This window comes from Trifolium pratense, linkage group LG2 (assembly GCF_020283565.1).
Source record: "Trifolium pratense cultivar HEN17-A07 linkage group LG2, ARS_RC_1.1, whole genome shotgun sequence".
In the NCBI taxonomy this organism is placed as follows: Eukaryota; Viridiplantae; Streptophyta; class Magnoliopsida; order Fabales; family Fabaceae; genus Trifolium; species Trifolium pratense.
In genome coordinates, this window is record NC_060060.1 from 73,109,910 (window position 1) to 73,130,676 (window position 20,767).

Consider the following 20,767-nt stretch of genomic DNA (forward strand, 5'->3'; position numbering starts at 1 on the left):
TAATTTAGTGTAAAAGTTCTTTTCTACTTATTCTCTCAATAGTATACTATCATAACGCGACCAACTAATTTCTTCTTCTCCTCCTGTTAATAGTATAATAACAGTAGCTAATATTTGAGTTGCCTTTCTTCACCCATTTATATGAGATTTTTATTTTAACAAACTATCTTTAAAGTGGAGCTGCTTCCAAAAATCCTTATTCAAACCTTCAATGTCATTAATTTATTTTATCATCCTCGCAATATTGAGGTTAAGAATCCAAAACACATCTTTGTTCCATACTTTCAGACGATTCTTCAATAGTTTAAGCTTTTCTTTTAGAACAGATCTTTTTTTACTTTGGACATTAAAATCCAGGATGAATCAACAAAAGAAATAAAATCAGGATAATCAAGCCAACCATTGATGACCCTGAATGGTTTAGAGCCCCAATTAATTAAATCGCCAAATAAACAAATCGGACAATGATCAAAGATGTAGTGGTCACCGATTCATTGATCTGTATGTAATACCATTTTTCTCAACAAAACTAGCAGAAATTAAAAATCTGTCAAGATTGTTCATGGACTTGCCATCAGCACCGAAGCATGTAAGCTTCTTTCCCAACACCGGGACATCTATTACCTCATGTCACTATAGTTTACTGCTGTATTTTTGTATTTTAAAGACTACACTAAAATTTCAATTAAATTACAATGTCATTATAATTTTACAGGACATACCGCTCATCTAAACATACACCTTCATTTACCCACGCGAGGCTAGCATATGTAAGTGTATGTTAAAATTATAAGCAATCAAATAAGTTACACCTACGGTCACATATATATTGATCTTACTTAATCAGAGAGGACGGTCGCGCCGGCGTTCGCTTGTCTAAGCCCCTGTCGACACCCCGACGCTCAAGTCAGTAAGGTGGAGTGAAGGTTTTCTTGTGCTAGATTATACATACCTTGAGAAATGGTAAGGAGTCTTGTATATATAGCCCACAGCGTTAATGCCATCAAGTGGCTACCGGAAAACAGATGAAAAACCTTGATGAGTAGTTAATGCTCATCATTCCGGGGAACGACCGTTACAATACGCATAGGTATCTTGACCGTTGGCTCGTCGAACACAGTTTGCGAGCAACCTCGTATTGGGCCTTGCTCGACAGCTTTTACTCACAATTCCTCAGTATTTGAGCTTCTAGGCCCGGTCGAGAACATATATTTAACCTCAGTTGTCATATATCTGGGCAAAATAGGGTGTTAATATTGTGGTTGAGATGAGGTTCGTTTGGTAACGGCTCTGCTCTACAAGCGAAAAGTCCATTGGAAGTGGCTGTTCTTGGTCTTGTGGTCCTGTTCATAAAGCGCACTGCGCACATGATGAGTGTACTATATGCATACATATACTGCATTTTCTTAACGGTACTTTTTCTTATTTTTAATACGATTACCTAATATAGCTACTTCAATTAAATGAAGGTACATATTAGCGGACCCAAAGGCCCAAAGTTATATATATAACATTCATGCTAAAGGCTACGGCCGCCGTGGAGATATGCCAAGTAATAACTAATAAGTAATGATATTCCTTGGAACATCATTTGAATATAATTTTTTTTTTTTTATAATCAAAAATTTATTATAAGGGAGTACAATGGGGTACTCAAACCCTTACAATAAAGAGCACTAAACTAAGTGCTCAAAATACAAGACATATGATTTAAACACCAAAAAGGAAAAGGAGTACAAGTCTTACGTCCATACCGACTAGTAAACCACAATCAAGAATGAAGTTTGATTGTCTCCAATAACAACGAAACATCCGGAATATTGCCCTTAAAAATTACTTTATTGCGAAGATTCCAAATATTTCAAGTTGTTGCCAACCATACCAAGTACCGGACACGACATTTGTCTTTCATTTTGAACAAATCACCAAATAAAAGAAAATGATCTTTACCTTCAACTCCGGTTTGTAACGATGTCCCTAACCAAGATAAAATTTTGTTCCATACTCCCTTACTAAAAGGACATGAAAAGAAAAGATGTTTTTCGTCCTCAGCTTGTTGAAAACAAAAGACGCATGATAATTCATGATGATTAGTCAAAATACCACGGTGATGAAGAGTTACTCTAGTTGGTAATCTGTTTAATAATAACCTCCAACCGAAAACATTTACTTTCGAAGGAACATCCGACTTCCAAAGGCGCTGAATGGCCTCGAGCACATGAGCATCTTGAAGCTCTACCTGTCGCATGTCTAATAAATACGCGTAACAGGATTTAACCGTGAACAATCCATTCGAATACGGAATCCAGCGCCAATGATCGTGATTATTGTTATGAAGGGAAAAAATCATCGAACAGACCTTGTAATTCAGTAAGCTGCTGAGCTTCGTTCACACTCAACGATTCAAACCAATTCCAACTCTATAATGGAACTAAACCATTTCCTCGCAGACATTCAGAAACCTTAACATTCTTGATCGCTTCTTTAGTATACAAATAAGGAAAAAGATCACAAAAAGCCTGGTTTCCGTACCATTTAAATTGCCAAAACCCAATGTTATTACTGTTACCAACACAACAACTAATATTGGATTTAAACCAACTATCACTCTTCCCGCGTCCGGGACTAATAATATCACGCCACCACAAAGAGGAGTGTGCACTAGGCGTAATATCAAGACCACTCAGCAATAGAGAAGGTAGGTGACCATAACGGTAACGAAGCAAGTCAGCCCAAATTGCATTATCGTGATTCAAAAAACGCCACTTCCACTTGCTAAGCAAAGCCAAATTAAAGAGTTCTAGATTTTTTACTCCTAAACCACCTTTCTCCTTAGGTAAACAAATTTGATCCCATTTGACCCAGCATACCTTTCTCTCATCTGCACCACCACCCCACAAAAAGTTCCGCTGAATTTTCTCGATACTTTTTAGCACACAACAAGGAGCCCTGAAAAAAGAGAAAAAAATAAAGAGGTATACTAGCCAAGACAGAATTGATCAGAGTGATGCGACCACCGAAGGACAAATGACGGCTATGCCAAGAATTCAAACATTTAGTCATAGCCTCCACAACAAGTTTCCAAGTCTCTCTCCTTCGCGGATTAGCTCCTACCGATATTCCCAAAAATTTAAATGGAATTGTCGTCGTATTACAAGCTAAAAAAGAGGCTTCAGCTTCAAGAAGTCTTGCATCCACATTGAAACCGTAGAGTTTACTCTTCACAAAATTAATTTTTAAACCGGACACCAGTTCAAAACCTCTAAGCATAGACTTAATAGTCCAAAAATTCTCTAAACTGCCTTCTCCCATTATAATGGTATCATCCGCGAATTGTAACAATTGGAAGTGAAGATTGACATTTACCTTAAAGCCCCTGAACCTGCCTACATCAACAGCTTTCTTCATCATACTTGTTGATGACGTTAGTCATTACATGGAAATAAAGACCATTTTCAAGTGTTTTTAGAGGTTTTTGACCTAAATCATGAAGAATAAGACATTGATTTGAAGCTACATGCAAAGGAAGATAGCAGATGAAAATTGGTGGAATTTGTAGTATTTTTGCGCCTGGGGCGGAATTATTTGCGCCTGGGGCGGAAACATTGCTGAAGAAGCTGGTTTGCTCTCTGTTTTGCCGTTTCAGGCGAAATTTTGGTGCCTGGGGCGAAACTTCTTGCGCCTGAGGCGGAAATTCTGTGCCTCAGGCGGAAAACGTTATTTTTGATCAGTTCTATAAAAGGGAAACATCAGATCTGGATGGGGATCGAATTTTTACACCAAGAACAGCATTTGGAGCGATTTTGGGAGATCAAAGAGCGACCAAGCAAGGATTCCAGTGTGGAAGCACATCAAGATTCTTCTTGTAATCATGCTTTCTTTCATTTTAATTGATGTAATTTCTGAATTTGCAATGTCTAGCTAAATTCTCATGATTAGTCCTTAGGTGATTCTAATTACTTTTGATCTTGAATTATGTGATTGTCATATGATATGATTAATGAATTACGAAGTTAGTTTCTATTGATTGTTCTTTGTGCTTAATGCTTTGTATGAATTCGCGACTTATATGATGATTTCAATGATTTGTTTTACTATGACGATAGGAATAAATCATCGATCTAGGAATAATTAATCAATTAACTTTCACTTAAGACATTTCGGATTGTTAATTGAGATTAAAAGATTAAAGTTTTTCTTCCTCACATGATCATAGGTCTTACTAAGAAATTAGGGATTGATGATCATGAGAGAGGATTATGTTACCAAGACATTGGGCATAATCAATTATGTTTTAATCAAATCATGAAACTAATTTGAATAATTCGTTATCATACATGACATTACCAAGGGAAATAGTAATTAGATGACCCAAAAAGGACCAATCGCTTTTCTTACATCAATCTAAACACCAAAGCAATTCCAAAGTTTAAAAATTTAAACTTGAAACCAAACAAGACCCCCCTTTTACAATTTATGTCAATTTACATGAGTATGTCTTCAATTTACAATTGATTTACAACAATCCCTGCGGAAAGAACGATTTTATTATACTACTTGACGGCTATTTAGTACACTTGCTAAAATACTAACAAGTTTTTGGCGCCGTTGTCGGGGATTGTTGATTAAATCAACAAGGCAATTGATTCATACCTTTTAAATTTTATTGTTTTATTTTTAATGAAGTTTTTGTTTATGTTAATTATAAAAGAATATATATACAAAAATTAGTTCTGAATTTTATTTTCTTTTTCATTCTTGTGTAGTGCAGTTGCTTCTTAAGGTATTTTCTAGTTGTTTATGCAAGGTAGGAAAACAGCAAGAGAACTTATCTTTGATCCTGAAATAGATAGAACAGCTAAAGCAAACAGAAAAGCAGTTCGGTTAGCCCGAGAGGTTGCCCGGTTAGCAAGTGTTGCACAAGAAAGTTGTGAAGAAGTGGTTTCTAGTCCAGACACATCGGACAGCGAAGCAAACATCATGGCTGGAAATCCACCACTGCCTCCACCAGTTGTGCCTGAAAGGACATTAGGTGACTATGGCCAAAGAAACAACGGAGAGCTTGCTAATCTGGGTTTTCAACCTAGGAATCATGTGTCATTTGATATCAAGAATTCAGTGCTCAGCGCCCTCAAAGAGAATCAATACTCAGGGGCAGAAACGCAATGTCCAAATCTCCACCTGGAGCATTTTTATGAAGCTTGTGACTATACAGACTCACCAGGAGTATCTGAATCAGATAAGAGATTAAGGCTTTTCAAGTACTCGCTAACTGGAAGGGCTAAAGACTAGCTGGACACAATACCACCTAACACCATCACTACTTGGCAAGAGCTAGAGATGAAATTCATGGATAGGTACTTTCCAATTCATAAGTATCTTGAAAGAAGAGCTGACATTACAAGTTTTGAGCAAGGAGACTCCGAAACATTGTATGATGCATGGGAAAGATTCAAACTGTGCCTAAAAAAATGTCCTAAGCATGGGCTCGATAGTCATACTCAAATGCAGCATTTCACACAAGGATTGAGAGCTCAAACTAGAATGTTTCTAGATGCATCGGCAGGTGGATCTTTGAAAAATAAAAATCAAACTCAAGCTAGAGAGTTGGTGGAATCCATGGCTCAAAATGAATACAGAGTTGAAAATGATCGTGGTGCAAAGAAGAAGGCAGGCATGCTAGAGCTTGATACTCAAACTGCTCTTTTGGCCCAATCTACATTGATGAATTCTCAAATGGCAGCTGTGTTGAAACACCTCACTAGCACTTCCAATTCCCAAATGCCAGTCATGGCAGCTAATGAAGTGAAATGTGATTTTTGTGGACAAGGACATGCTAATGGCCAATGTTTTCCTGAAGGGTCAGAAGAGGCAAAGTACCTAGCCAACTTCAAAAGGAACAACCCAAAGTACGATCCATATTCAAACACTTATAACCCAGGTTGGAGAGATCATCCAAATTTTGGTTGGGGAGGAAATCAAAACTCAAATCAATCTCAACAACAATCTTCTTCACAAAACTCTCAACAAAGGAGACCTTCTCAATTAGAGGATACACTTACTCAATTCATAAAGGTGACTCAAGGGAACTTCGAAGCTATGAAGGTTAGCCAAGATCAAATGAAAGCCAACCAAGATATTGCCAACAAGAATCATGAAGCTTCAATTAAGAACTTGGAAACTCAAGTTGGGCAATTGTCAAGGCAATTCGCGGCTACTCAAAATAATGGTTTTGAAGGTTCTACAAAGGATAATCCGAGGAATGAAAGTTGCAAGGCGATTAATTTGAGAAATAGAGTGGTTCCTTCACCTGAGATTGTAACGAAGAAAAAGAGTGAGTCTAGTGTTGAGGGAGTGAAAGAAAAAAATAATGTTGAGGGAGAAGTTGAAAATGAGAATGAGGGAGAAGTTGAAAATGAGTTGGAGAAAATGATTGAGATTGAGAAAGAGGAGTTAGTTGAAGATGAGAAAGATAAAAGAATTGAAAAAGAGAATGATGAGAAGTTAGTTGAAAAGAGAGGCAAGGGTGTAGAGGAGAAAGAAAGTTTTGTCCATGCCAAATTGCCATATCCGCGCAAGAAGAAGGCAAAGGCTAATGATCACCAACAATTCAAAAAGTTTATGAAGATGCTTCATGATCTCCAAATTAACATTCCTTTTGCTGAAGTGTTGGAACAGATGCCTGTCTATGCCAAATTCACGAAAGAACTTATGACAAAGAAGCGGAAACCCCTTGATGATGACACAGTAGAGATGACAGAGGAATGTAGTGCCATAATCCAAAAGAAACTTCCTCAAAAGAAGAAGGATCCTGGAAGCTTTACCATACCATGTTCAATAGGTAACATCCCCGTTGGTCGAGCTCTATGTGATTTAGGAGCTAGCATCAACCTAATGCCATTGTCAATGATGAAGAAGATACCCGGAGCTGTTGCAAAACCCACAAAGATGCAACTCTCTTTAGCTGATCGTTCTATTTTACATCCTTACGGCGTACTTCATGATGTTTTGGTAAGAGTTGCTGAGTTTGTTTTTCCGGCTGATTTCGTCATCCTTGATATGGAAGATGATGCAGATGTAGAACCGTTGTTGTTGGGTAGACCATTTCTTGCTACCGGGAGAGCATTGATTGATGTGGAAATGGGAGAGCTTATGTTAAGGACACATGGAGAACAGGTGATGTTTAACGTGTTCAAAGCCGTGAAGCATCATGATGATGAACCACAATGTTTTAAGATTGATGTGATAGAGGAGGTGGCTGAAGATGTGTTAATTAAAGAAACACCTTCCTTTACTTTAGAAAGAGTAATTGTAAATTCTATTGATGATCTAGAGGAGGAATGGGACAAAGAGATCGAAATATGTCTCCGTCAACTTGAATCATGTAAAGAAGAAGAAGCACAAAAAGATTTTGAAAATGTGTATGTTGTGGAAGAGAAAGCTAGTGGTAAGGAGGACCTAAAAGTTACTATTCCGGAGTTGAAAGAGCTCCCCCCTCACTTAAAATATGTTTTCTTAGGAGAAGATGCTTCACAACCGGCAATCATAAGCAGCAGGTTGAGTTCTTTGGAAGCAGAGAAGCTAACTAGAGTCTTGCGAGAAAATAAAGAAGCCATGGGTTGGAGCATCTCTGATTTGAAAGGGATTAGTCCCGGATTCTGTATGCATAAAATAAAAATGGAAGATGAATACAAACCTGTGGTGCAACCTCAAAGAAGACTAAATCCAACCATGAAAGAGGTGGTGAAGAAAGAGGTTCTTAAACTTCTAGAAGCTGGTATGATTTATCCAATCTCGGATAGTGCTTGGGTAAGTCCTGTCCATGTGGTCCCGAAAAAGGGTGGTATGACAATTGTGAGAAATGAAAAAAACGAACTGATACCCACTCGCACTGTCACTGGGTGGCGGATGTGTATAGACTACAGGCGGTTGAACTCAGCAACAAGGAAGGACCATTTTCCTCTTCCATTCATGGACCAAATGTTAGAAAGGCTTGCAGGGCAGGCCTATTATTGCTTTTTGGATGGATATTCTGGGTACAATCAGATTGTGGTAGACCTAGAGGATCAAGAGAAAACAGCTTTTACTTGCCCTTTTGGGGTATTCGCTTACCGGAAGATGCCTTTCGGGTTGTGCAATGCAGCGGCCACATTCCAGCGGTGTATGCTTTCTATTTTTGCTGATATGATGGAGGACACAATCGAGGTATTTATGGATGATTTTTCTGTGTTTGGTAAGTCTTTTGATAAATGTTTAGCCAATTTGAATGTTGTATTGAAGAGATGCATAAGTACCAATTTAGTTTTAAATTGGGAAAAATGTCATTTTATGGTTAAAGAAGGTATTGTGCTTGGACACAAAATCTCTTCAAAGGGCATTCAAGTTGACCAAGCAAAGATAGAGGTTATTAAGGAATTGCCCCCTCCCGTTAATGTTAAGGGAGTGAGAAGTTTTTTGGGTCATGCCGGTTTCTATCGGCGTTTCATCAAAGACTTTTCGAAGATAGCAAAGCCTTTAAGTAACCTCCTTGTCAAGGAAAATGAATTTAAATTTGATGATGAATGTTTGAATGCTTTTGTTGTAATTAAAGAAAAGTTGGTCACCGCGCCCATAATCGTTGCACCTAATTGGGATCTTCCTTTTGAATTAATGTGTGATGCAAGTGATTATGCGGTTGGAGCGGTGCTTGTCCAACGACATGCGAAATTTTTCCATGCTATATATTATGCAAGCAAGGTTTTAAATGAAAACCAAATCAATTACACAACTACTGAAAAAGAGTTGCTTGCAATAGTATTCGCTTTGGAAAAATTTCGCTCTTATCTGATTGGATCGAAAGTTGTTGTTTTTTCAGATCACTCGGCACTTAAGTACCTCCTCACAAAAGGCGACTCAAAGCCTAGACTCTTGAGGTGGGTACTACTTTTGCAGGAATTTGATTTGGAGATAAAAGACAAGAAAGGTGTGGAGAATGTGGTCGCTGACCATTTGTCAAGGTTAGAAAATCCAATGGTGACCACAAAAGAGAAATGCATTAACAAAGAGTTCCCGGATGAAAAATTGCTGATGGTTTCTAAAAGGCCTTGGTTTGCTGACATGGCTAATTTCAAAGCAGGAAATGAAATTCCGGAGGACTATTCCTATCAACAAAAGAAGAAATTCTTTAGAGATGCTAACTTCTATTTTTGGGATGATCCATACCTATTTAAGGTGGGGCAAGATGGCTTGATCCGTAGATGTGTTGATGAAGAAGAGGCGCAAAGCATAATGGGGCATTGCCACAGTTCTCCATATGGTGGTCATCACAGTGGTCCACGAACAGCAGCAAAGGTGCTTCAAAGTGGTTTCTTTTGGCCGACACTGTTTGCGGATTGTGTAGAGTTTGCTAGAAGATGTGATAATTGCCAGAGGACCGACAATGTTTCAAAGCGGGATGAGATGCTTCTAAACCAAATGCTCGAAGTAGAACCTTTTGATTGTTGGGGGATTGATTTCATGGGACCTTTTCCATCTTCACGATCTAACCTTCATATATTGGTGTGTGTGGATTATGTTACAAAATGGGTGGAAGCTATTCCTTGCCAAGCAAATGATTCTCATACCGTGGTGAAGTTCCTTAAAGAAAATATTTTTACTCGGTTTGGGGTTCCTAGAATTCTCATTAGTGATGGAGGCAAACATTTTTGTAACAAATACTTGGAGAATGTCCTGGAGAAATACAATGTCAAGCACAAGGTGGCCACTCCATACCATCCTCAGACAAGTGGACAAGTTGAAGTATCTAACCGGCAATTGAAACAAATTCTGGAGAAAACGGTTTCTACTTCAAGGATAGACTGGTCAATGAAGCTTAATGATACACTTTGGGCTTATAGAACCGCGTTCAAGACACACTTGGGGTTCTCTCCGTACCAACTAGTTTATGGCAAATCATGTCATCTACCGGTTGAGCTAGAACACAAGGCATATTGGGCTGTGAAATTTTTAAATTTTGATGCAGGTCTTGCAGGTGAGAAAAGATTGCTTAAGCTGAATGAACTTGAAGAATGGCGGATGCAAGCGTATGAAAATGCTGTGATTTTTAAAGCAAGAACAAAGAAGTATCATGATAAAGGGTTGGTAAGAAAGGAGTTTAAGAAAGGACAACAAGTCTTGTTGTTCAATTCTCGCTTAAGGTTGTTCCCGGGTAAGCTGATGTCTCGGTGGTCTGGTCCATTTGTCATTAAGGAAGTTTTTCCACACGGGGCTGTGGAAATTTTTACACCAGGAAAGGAGGAGAAATCTTTCAAAGTAAATGGACAAAGACTTAAGTTTTATAAGGGAGGAGATTTTGATCGCCACAAGGTGGCAGTACTTTTCGAAGACCCTTGAGGTTTTGAGACCGTCAAGCTAATGACGCTAAAAGTAGCGCTGCTTGGGAGGCAACCCAAGGTTTTATTTAACCGTAATAGTTTTTCTTTTGAATTTTTGTGTTTTGCAGGTCAAATTGAAAAAAAGAGGAGTGTGAAAAGTGTCACAATCAGGAATTTACGCTTGGGGCACAAAAATTACGCCTAAGGCGTAAGAAAGGAGCAGAAAAAATTAAAATCCTGAGTGATTTGCGTTTGGGGCGGAAATATTGCGCCTAAGGCGTAAAAATACTGAAGAAATTGGGTTGCTCACTGTTTTGGCGTTTGGGGCGGAAATTGTTACGTTTGGGGCGGAAAAACATACTGAAGAAATTGGGTTGCTCACTGTTTTGGCGTTTGGGGCGGAAATTGTTACGTTTGGGGCGGAAATAGTCACGTTTTGGGCGGAAAAACTGCAGACAAGGGAAATTGTGCACGTGAAACTCTTCATTCCAACACAAATTCATCTTTCCCAATGTAACACCCCAAATTTTATAAACTAATATTTTCTTTATATTATTAATTTAAGTATTTTTATAAAATAAATTTGATGATTTAGTTATATTTTCACAATAGTATACAATATCATGTTAGTCCTAGTTACGTGTCTAAAGTGTGAGAATGTTTAAATAATTATTTTCTTGGAAATGAACTTTAGATAAAGAAAACTTATAGATCTAATCTATTAATTTAATGAAAGCTATGGTTTAAATTTCAGAACTAGTAGTGTAAAAGTATAAACCCTTAAAAATAAATAGTTTATAAAAATATTGTGATACCTAATGTTTCCGAATTATTTTAGGTGTGCTTTGATAGTATTTTTACCTTGTGTAGACTGATAATTAATATTTTTTCTAGACTGTGAGTTTAACAAAAGTAATTTTAGAAATCAATCATAAAATATTTTAGTAGGCTATGATAAAAGTTTGGGCTTAAAATTCTACCGAATTTCGAACAGTAGTTTACTCAACAGTATAAATTTTTATCCCAGAAAAAGAAAAGAAAAATATTTTTGAGATCACAAAAATATCTACGTAAAGATAGTGTCATTAATTTTATCATTCATGTTATTAAAATAAAATGAAAAAAAAAAATTAAATAAAAGTTAAGAGATAAGAATAACACATATGCATGAAATGGTGGCTTAATTTTCCTCCACAAGTATAAGTGAAAACGTGGGCTTAAGTGAAAGTAAAAACGTGGTTTAACTTTCTACACAAATGGAAGTGAAAATGTGGTCTCCTAATTGTCCACACAAATCATTCAAACTCTCCTATAAATAGCAACCATCTCCTCACTAATTCTTCACACCAGCTCTGCTCTCCCTCTCTGCATACAATTGAAGTTAGTAACTTCTTTCTTATTCTCTCTTTGTTCTTTTGTTTGTTTTCTTTTAATTCCCTTTTCTTCCATTTCTTATTTATATTAGCTTAGTTTAATAAATTCTTTCATCTTTTCATTAGCCTAGCATCTGTTACATATACATGAGCCTTTCCACAAAATTCCATGAAGAACAAATGATCTTAGCTATGAAAACTAGGCAATACCTGGAATCATGATCATGTACTCCAAGAATGATGAAATTCCATTTCTCTTGTTTTGCTTTTAATTATGTCGTGTGATTAGGAATAGTTGTGTCTAGAGTTGATTTCTAAAAGAAAAACAAAGCTTTGATACTCATGATTTGAAGGGATAATCATGTTGAAACTCATAGTCATGAATATTTAGTTGATAATGTCTAACTAAAATTTGATTCAAGCTGTTAATTTCCAAACTTAAGCTTAATTTAAACAAACTTCCGATCCCCTGTACTCTAGTTCATACTGATGCATTACTTTCCTCACTTAACTATATATTCTTCTCTATAATCATTCGGTTTATTTCCTCTCTCATTTCTTACCTTTTAATTTTAATGCAAATGATTTCATATCTAAACCAATTTAGGAACCCGTAGACAAACTGGAACATGATACTTAATATGTATTTTGTTTGCATGATCTTAAGTCATATACACGCTTAAAAATATACATAGGAAACAAATGACATACAAGTTTCTTTATTAATAATACTGTGTTTGATTTCTATATATTTCTAGTATATGAACTTGAATTTACTTTAACACTTTAAAGACTATTAATTATAAGTATAGTTAGTTAAGAAATAGTTGTTTTTGATGAGTGAATAGGTATCATAGAAGAAGGTGATCGCTCAGGTTATTTTTGAAAGCTCTGAGGTAAGGGGAATCGCTAATAATAAGTTTCGATGAGCACAAGAAATGTGTTACTTGTATATATATTATTAGTTATAACTAGGGGTGTTGTGTACTTTATATAGTAATTTATATTCATTAAGGTATATGCAAAATGTTAAATGATGAGTGATTGATTTTAGTTTGATTATATGTGTGAATAAATCTTCTGCAATATATGATTTGAAAATGTTCATGTGTTTGAGTGTTATGGTGAAAAATTGAGGTGATCTCATAAGTTGTATGGTGAGTTTAGAAGATTAATATGTCTAAGTTAGATATTGACAAAGACAAATTAAGTTGAAGAATTAAATAATTAATCACCTTTGATAGGTGAAGAGCAAAACAGGGTGTTTCTTACAGTACTATAATGTATGTAAGACTGAGGATAGGTTCGGCTGGGTCGCCTCAAGACCTAATGGGGATCACCGGCGTTTTGAACTCCTACCAATAGTCAGAGATAGCCACTCTGACTGGAGGAAATCATATAACCCGACGTGGTGAAACCTGACTGTGCAGGACTATCTATAATAAGGTGTAGCGCTCGGGCCAGAATGGTTGAGACATATTTGATATATGTTGATTTGCAAACAACCATGTTATGGCAGTTGAAACGGCCTTACGCTCATAATAGAGGTCTCCATGGAGTAGGTTGAATAAAGATAATACTAACCAAGTTAGAAGACTAACTTTGAGTGAAGAATTATGATTGAATTTTATATACATTTTAAATGATTAAATTTTGATGATTGATATATTGGATATATTTGATTATCTTTGTTTTTAACTAATTGTTGAATTGTGATATTGATATAATGTTTTGTGCAATTCATATTTTTGTGACTATTTGACTATACGTGACTATTTGACTACTTGATTCTATTTGATGTAAATACATGATTAGATACTCAGGTATGTATATATACTAGTTAAATAAATGTATATACTTGTATAATATTATGTGTAGCCTTGTGACATCATCACGATGGTAACTTGTGTACGAGTGATTCACCCCTTACAACAGTTAGTGCAGGATACTAAGACCTCCAGTTGAAGTTCATTGAGGAAAGGAAAATGGCATTGTGAGAGACATTAAAATAAAGAACGTTAGTGCTGATTGGTGGTCTAGTTTTATTTTTGGAGTCCGAAGAGAAGATCTCTTTGATATGTATTGATGATGTCATTGGACTGAATGACAGATATCTGTGGTGTTTGATCAGCTCGTGATTATTTGTGGGTTAGAGTCTTTTGTAGGAATTTATCTTTTTATCATTTTAAATTGAAAAATTGTACGATACTTATGTGAATTGGAAATGTTTTATATTTGAAAATCCTTTGAGCAAAATTACTAGATGATTGTTTAATATAAGTGATGCATATTATTTATGGGCTTACTTTAAATTTATATAAAGAGAATTTTGAAAACTTTCTTAAATAAAAATAATAGTACTTATATTCGAGAACATTTCTCACTTATTACTTTTCCTTTACCAAAAATAAACCAGCATAATTTTATTTGCTTGTATTTAAGCATTTAAATTTGGGTAGAGAACTGTGACGCTCTTCTTTTCAGTCTCTGAAAAGGGGGTGTTACAATTAGTGGTATCAGAGCTGGTCGAGTCTTTCGGGAGTCTTTGGGGAATAGGTTCATGATGCTTTTGTTGTGTCATATATGTTTGCTTTTGTTATGTGATCTTTGTTTGCTTTTGTGGTGTGATCTTTGTTCGAACTTGTTGGATTAATTGTAGTTAAGATAAAAGTGTTTTCATTCTAAGTTTGTATATGGGGTATAAGGATGGTCTAATCGTAATGGAAATTTTATGAGTCATTTTAGTGCAGATGATGACAACATGGATATATGTCGGAATGATTAGAACTCCTAATGGTTAGTCAATTTTCTTTTTCTAAGTAGACTAAGGAACTACATTGAAAGGTTTATATACTTTAAATTATTGAGAATATAGTTGGTTGACTAGGATAGATAAATAGATAATAATGGGATCTAATGATTTTTCTATATGCATAATTAGTTCATAGAGAATGAGTAATAATAGAGAATCAGAGAAACATCTTAGAATGTTTAGGAAAACATTAGTTTTATATGACTAATAATTATGATAATGTTATGATAGACTTAGAGTATAGTAAGAGGTCTTGCTTGTTTGAGAGTCTTATGGATTGAAATTTTACTTCACTAAGAGAATCAATGGTCATATATGTAGGTGATTACGTAGTTCAAGAATAGGTAACATTGTGTTAGTTTATGGCTAGTTGAATAATATGTGAGCATGGAATTTAGTAGACTTTAGCGCGGATGCCAATTTTTAGAAATGGTATTACGATAAGGAAAAAAAAAACATAGTAAATCCTAAAGAAATTTAAGTAAGAGTTTGTTAAGGTAAAATTTTAGGGACATGAGATTTTGCTTTGCTAGTCTTTGTTTTGATGGTATAGGATTCCTTATTTTTTTTAGTTATTAGGCTAACTGCCGCGTTGCTGCATTTTTGTGGTTAGGTAAGTACAAATTGATTGTTTTGGTTTCTAGTATGGTGTATTGGTTTTGCTATGTTTTGTTTGTCATGCTATACTTGCACAATTTTTGTTTCTTGTTGTGTTTCCCCTATTATAAACACTTATTGTAGTTATGTAAGAATTATTATAAATAAAATTGTGTTGTTTCAAAATTTTAAGAAAATAAATAAATTAAGACTCATAATTAAGGTTAATTATGTTAAAATTGGAAGAGTGTGTCTATGATCAATTTTACTTTGGAGTAAGTTATGTGAAACAAACTAGTTCTATAGAATGAACCAATACAAGACTACTAGAGTAAATTTTAGAATTGATGAAATATGATTATTTTGATAAGTGAAAATAAAATATATTTTACCATGAGTTTGAGGTATTTGATTGTGGTGTATTTTAGAAAGTTTAATTTTAGTTATTAAGAATATGATTGAATACTTTTAGTTGGAAATTATAGCACACACTTGCTGCAAATATAAATAGATTATCTTTCAAAAGAAAAAGTATGAGTAGATTTTATTTTAGAAAAGAAAAAGTGAGTAGATTTAGAGTTAGTTGTAAGAACTATAGTTGACAAAAGAATTTCTATTGGATAGTATGGTTAAGGGAAGATATCTAAGTAAGTATGAAGACTTGAGCTTCAAGTAATGATATAGTAAATAATAAGTTTTGAGGAGAGTCAAACAATATAAGTGGAGGTTTTAATATCGAAATGGTGTTGTGGTTTAAGTTGAGTGGTTCACTTTGGAATAGTGGAGAATATATAGGAGGTATATATTAATCCTATGAACTTCTTAGAAGAAGAATCTTTATTTTAGTTATGGATGAAACTTTAGTTTCTACCAAGATAGAATTATAGTATAAGCATGACTAATCTTTTGATATAATTTTAATTGTATAGAAAGAGTTTGGGTGGTATATAGGAAAAACATCTCAGCTTATACATAAATTGTCCTACCTTCAGTTGGATTTGGATTTTTATTAGTGGAAAGCAGATTGGTTTTTTTTTTTTGGATTTATCGATTCTTAGATTATATACCGAGTTTAGGAAGAAAAAGAAAAAAAAAAGAGAAGAAGTTGGAGAATGAAAAATATTGATTGGATTATGAATTTTGATTTAGATATTAGAAATTTTCAATACATAGAATTGTGATTAATTTTGTAAGTGTAGAATGAACTTGTGTGGCATCTAAGTTTGAAAATTTAGCTTTATATAACAAAGATAAGAAAGTTGAAAGTATAGTGATTGGACTAGGAATTTTATTTGTAGATTAGAAAATTGCTAGACTTAGAAACGTAGTTAGGATAAGATATGAATAGATATTTTGCGCGGATAAATATGAACCCAAAATTAATTATGGAAATTGAATTTATGAGAATGAATTTTATAAGTAGTATTAAGAATAGTGATGGTTAAGTTTTGATTACACGATATGATGTTTGAAAGACCTATATCTAATGCTAAGAATAGGAAATAGTACTATGGTCGTTGATATTCAATGTCAAGAAAGGTAATGGTAATATGATTTTAGTGTTAAGATAAATGATTTTTTTAAAGATTATTAATAGTAGACTAGAAATAGTGAAGTCAAATTTTTTATGATAAGTTTACTAGGTAGGTATGGCCGTACTTGAAGTTGGATCTTTTTGGGGTAAGTTTAGATTTTAAATGTGTATAAAAGAAAATTTTTAAGTTTTGATTGTAACTTTAGCAAGGCTATAGAAAATCATAGGAACATGATATATTAAAAGTTAAGTCTATTATAATTATCAAATGAATTCTTAGAGAAGTATCTATATTTATTATTATTATTATTGGTAAGGAGATTATGTACATATGCTTTTAATTATATAATTTGAAGTAACTAAATTTCTGTAATTATAAGATAGTTGTCATAAATTTCGAGGACGAAATTTTTTTAAGAGGGGTAGTAATGTAACACCCCAAATTTTATAAACTAATATTTTCTTTATATTATTAATTTAAGTATTTTTATAAAATAAATTTGATGATTTAGTTATATTTTCACAATAGTATACAATATCATGTTAGTCCTAGTTACGTGTCTAAAGTGTGAGAATGTTTAAATAATTATTTTCTTGGAAATGAACTTTAGATAAAGAAAACTTATAGATCTAATCTATTAATTTAATGAAAGCTATGGTTTAAATTTCAGAACTAGTAGTGTAAAAGTATAAACCCTTAAAAATAAATAGTTTATAAAAATATTGTGATACCTAATGTTTCCGAATTATTTTAGGTGTGCTTTGATAGTATTTTTACCTTGTGTAGACTGATAATTAATATTTTTTCTAGACTGTGAGTTTAACAAAAGTAATTTTAGAAATCAATCATAAAATATTTTAGTAGGCTATGATAAAAGTTTGGGCTTAAAATTCTACCGAATTTCGAACAGTAGTTTACTCAACAGTATAAATTTTTATCCCAGAAAAAGAAAAGAAAAATATTTTTGAGATCACAAAAATATCTACGTAAAGATAGTGTCATTAATTTTATCATTCATGTTATTAAAATAAAATGAAAAAAAAAATTAAATAAAAGTTAAGAGATAAGAATAACACATATGCATGAAATGGTGGCTTAATTTTCCTCCACAAGTATAAGTGAAAACGTGGGCTTAAGTGAAAGTAAAAACGTGGTTTAACTTTCTACACAAATGGAAGTGAAAATGTGGTCTCCTAATTGTCCACACAAATCATTCAAACTCTCCTATAAATAGCAACCATCTCCTCACTAATTCTTCACACCAGCTCTGCTCTCCCTCTCTGCATACAATTGAAGTTAGTAACTTCTTTCTTATTCTCTCTTTGTTCTTTTGTTTGTTTTCTTTTAATTCCCTTTTCTTCCATTTCTTATTTATATTAGCTTAGTTTAATAAATTCTTTCATCTTTTCATTAGCCTAGCATCTGTTACATATACATGAGCCTTTCCACAAAATTCCATGAAGAACAAATGATCTTAGCTATGAAAACTAGGCAATACCTGGAATCATGATCATGTACTCCAAGAATGATGAAATTCCATTTCTCTTGTTTTGCTTTTAATTATGTCGTGTGATTAGGAATAGTTGTGTCTAGAGTTGATTTCTAAAAGAAAAACAAAGCTTTGATACTCATGATTTGAAGGGATAATCATGTTGAAACTCATAGTCATGAATATTTAGTTGATAATGTCTAACTAAAATTTGATTCAAGCTGTTAATTTCCAAACTTAAGCTTAATTTAAACAAACTTCCGATCCCCTGTACTCTAGTTCATACTGATGCATTACTTTCCTCACTTAACTATATATTCTTCTCTATAATCATTCGGTTTATTTCCTCTCTCATTTCTTACCTTTTAATTTTAATGCAAATGATTTCATATCTAAACCAATTTAGGAACCCGTAGACAAACTGGAACATGATACTTAATATGTATTTTGTTTGCATGATCTTAAGTCATATACACGCTTAAAAATATACATAGGAAACAAATGACATACAAGTTTCTTTATTAATAATACTGTGTTTGATTTCTATATATTTCTAGTATATGAACTTGAATTTACTTTAACACTTTAAAGACTATTAATTATAAGTATAGTTAGTTAAGAAATAGTTGTTTTTGATGAGTGAATAGGTATCATAGAAGAAGGTGATCGCTCAGGTTATTTTTGAAAGCTCTGAGGTAAGGGGAATCGCTAATAATAAGTTTCGATGAGCACAAGAAATGTGTTACTTGTATATATATTATTAGTTATAACTAGGGGTGTTGTGTACTTTATATAGTAATTTATATTCATTAAGGTATATGCAAAATGTTAAATGATGAGTGATTGATTTTAGTTTGATTATATGTGTGAATAAATCTTCTGCAATATATGATTTGAAAATGTTCATGTGTTTGAGTGTTATGGTGAAAAATTGAGGTGATCTCATAAGTTGTATGGTGAGTTTAGAAGATTAATATGTCTAAGTTAGATATTGACAAAGACAAATTAAGTTGAAGAATTAAATAATTAATCACCTTTGATAGGTGAAGAGCAAAACAGGGTGTTTCTTACAGTACTATAATGTATGTAAGACTGAGGATAGGTTCGGCTGGGTCGCCTCAAGACCTAATGGGGATCACCGGCGTTTTGAACTCCTACCAATAGTCAGAGATAGCCACTCTGACTGGAGGAAATCATATAACCCGACGTGGTGAAACCTGACTGTGCAGGACTATCTATAATAAGGTGTAGCGCTCGGGCCAGAATGGTTGAGACATATTTGATATATGTTGATTTGCAAACAACCATGTTATGGCAGTTGAAACGGCCTTACGCTCATAATAGAGGTCTCCATGGAGTAGGTTGAATAAAGATAATACTAACCAAGTTAGAAGACTAACTTTGAGTGAAGAATTATGATTGAATTTTATATACATTTTAAATGATTAAATTTTGATGATTGATATATTGGATATATTTGATTATCTTTGTTTTTAACTAATTGTTGAATTGTGATATTGATATAATGTTTTGTGCAATTCATATTTTTGTGACTATTTGACTATACGTGACTATTTGACTACTTGATTCTATTTGATGTAAATACATGATTAGATACTCAGGTATGTATATATACTAGTTAAATAAATGTATATACTTGTATAATATTATGTGTAGCCTTGTGACATCATCACGATGGTAACTTGTGTACGAGTGATTCACCCCTTACAACAGTTAGTGCAGGATACTAAGACCTCCAGTTGAAGTTCATTGAGGAAAGGAAAATGGCATTGTGAGAGACATTAAAATAAAGAACGTTAGTGCTGATTGGTGGTCTAGTTTTATTTTTGGAGTCCGAAGAGAAGATCTCTTTGATATGTATTGATGATGTCATTGGACTGAATGACAGATATCTGTGGTGTTTGATCAGCTCGTGATTATTTGTGGGTTAGAGTCTTTTGTAGGAATTTATCTTTTTATCATTTTAAATTGAAAAATTGTACGATACTTATGTGAATTGGAAATGTTTTATATTTGAAAATCCTTTGAGCAAAATTACTAGATGATTGTTTAATATAAGTGATGCATATTATTTATGGGCTTACTTTAAATTTATATAAAGAGAATTTTGAAAACTTTCTTAAATAAAAATAATAGTACTTATATTCGAGAACATTTCTCACTTATTACTTTTCCTTTACCAAAAATAAACCAGCATAATTTTATTTGCTTGTATTTAAGCATTTAAATTTGGGTAGAGAACTGTGACGCTCTTCTTTTCAGTCTCTGAAAAGGGGGTGTTACACCCAACACAAAATACCTTACCCCTATTCAAGAAATTCAATCCCCTCATCCTAATCTCTCCCAAACTCACTAAAACCAACAATTCTCACCAAAACACCATCCAAAACCTCTTCCTTTTCATTATTCTCCTCACCAACCACCAAATCTTCATCTTCTTCATAGTCAAAACCCCAAAAACCCACCATTAAACCTACATCAAATTCCATCCAAAACCACCATAAATCTTCATCTTCTTCATCAATAACCACCACAAACCTCATCTAACAACCACTACCCTCATCAATCCTTACATCTTTCACCCTAAA

General features: G+C 33.9%; 1 protein-coding gene and 1 long non-coding RNA gene across 3 annotated transcripts; one reads left to right on the forward strand and one right to left on the reverse strand.

Moving 5' to 3' along the window:
- Nucleotides 1-2,420: 2,420 nt before the first annotated feature.
- On the reverse strand, nucleotides 2,421-3,411 carry LOC123905409. Its single transcript, XM_045955008.1, has 2 exons — nucleotides 3,041-3,411; nucleotides 2,421-2,949 (listed from the first exon to the last, which is right to left on the reverse strand). Exons 1-2 carry the CDS (start codon nucleotides 3,409-3,411, stop codon nucleotides 2,421-2,423), a joined length of 900 nt encoding a protein of 299 aa, XP_045810964.1.
- A 7,531-nt stretch (nucleotides 3,412-10,942) lies between these two features.
- On the forward strand, nucleotides 10,943-20,199 carry LOC123908663. 2 transcript variants are annotated; one of them, XR_006809660.1, is made up of 3 exons: nucleotides 10,943-11,732; nucleotides 12,574-17,964; nucleotides 18,806-20,199. It is a non-coding gene; the product is annotated as an uncharacterized LOC123908663 (long non-coding RNA). The 2 variants fall into 2 exon arrangements; XR_006809659.1 differs by lacking the exon at nucleotides 10,943-11,732 and having other exon boundaries at nucleotides 11,741-17,964.
- Nucleotides 20,200-20,767: the final 568 nt, after the last annotated feature.

Excerpts from the sequence above, each read along its gene's own strand:
- LOC123905409 (XM_045955008.1), bottom strand. The coding sequence starts at position 3,411 with ATGATGAAGAAAGCTGTTGATGTAGGCAGGTTCAGGGGCTTTAAGGTA. Across the intron at positions 2,950-3,040 it reads ACTAAATGTTTGAATTCTTG|GGCTCCTTGTTGTGTGCTAA; the intron begins GCATAGCCGTCA and ends CTCTTTTTTCAG.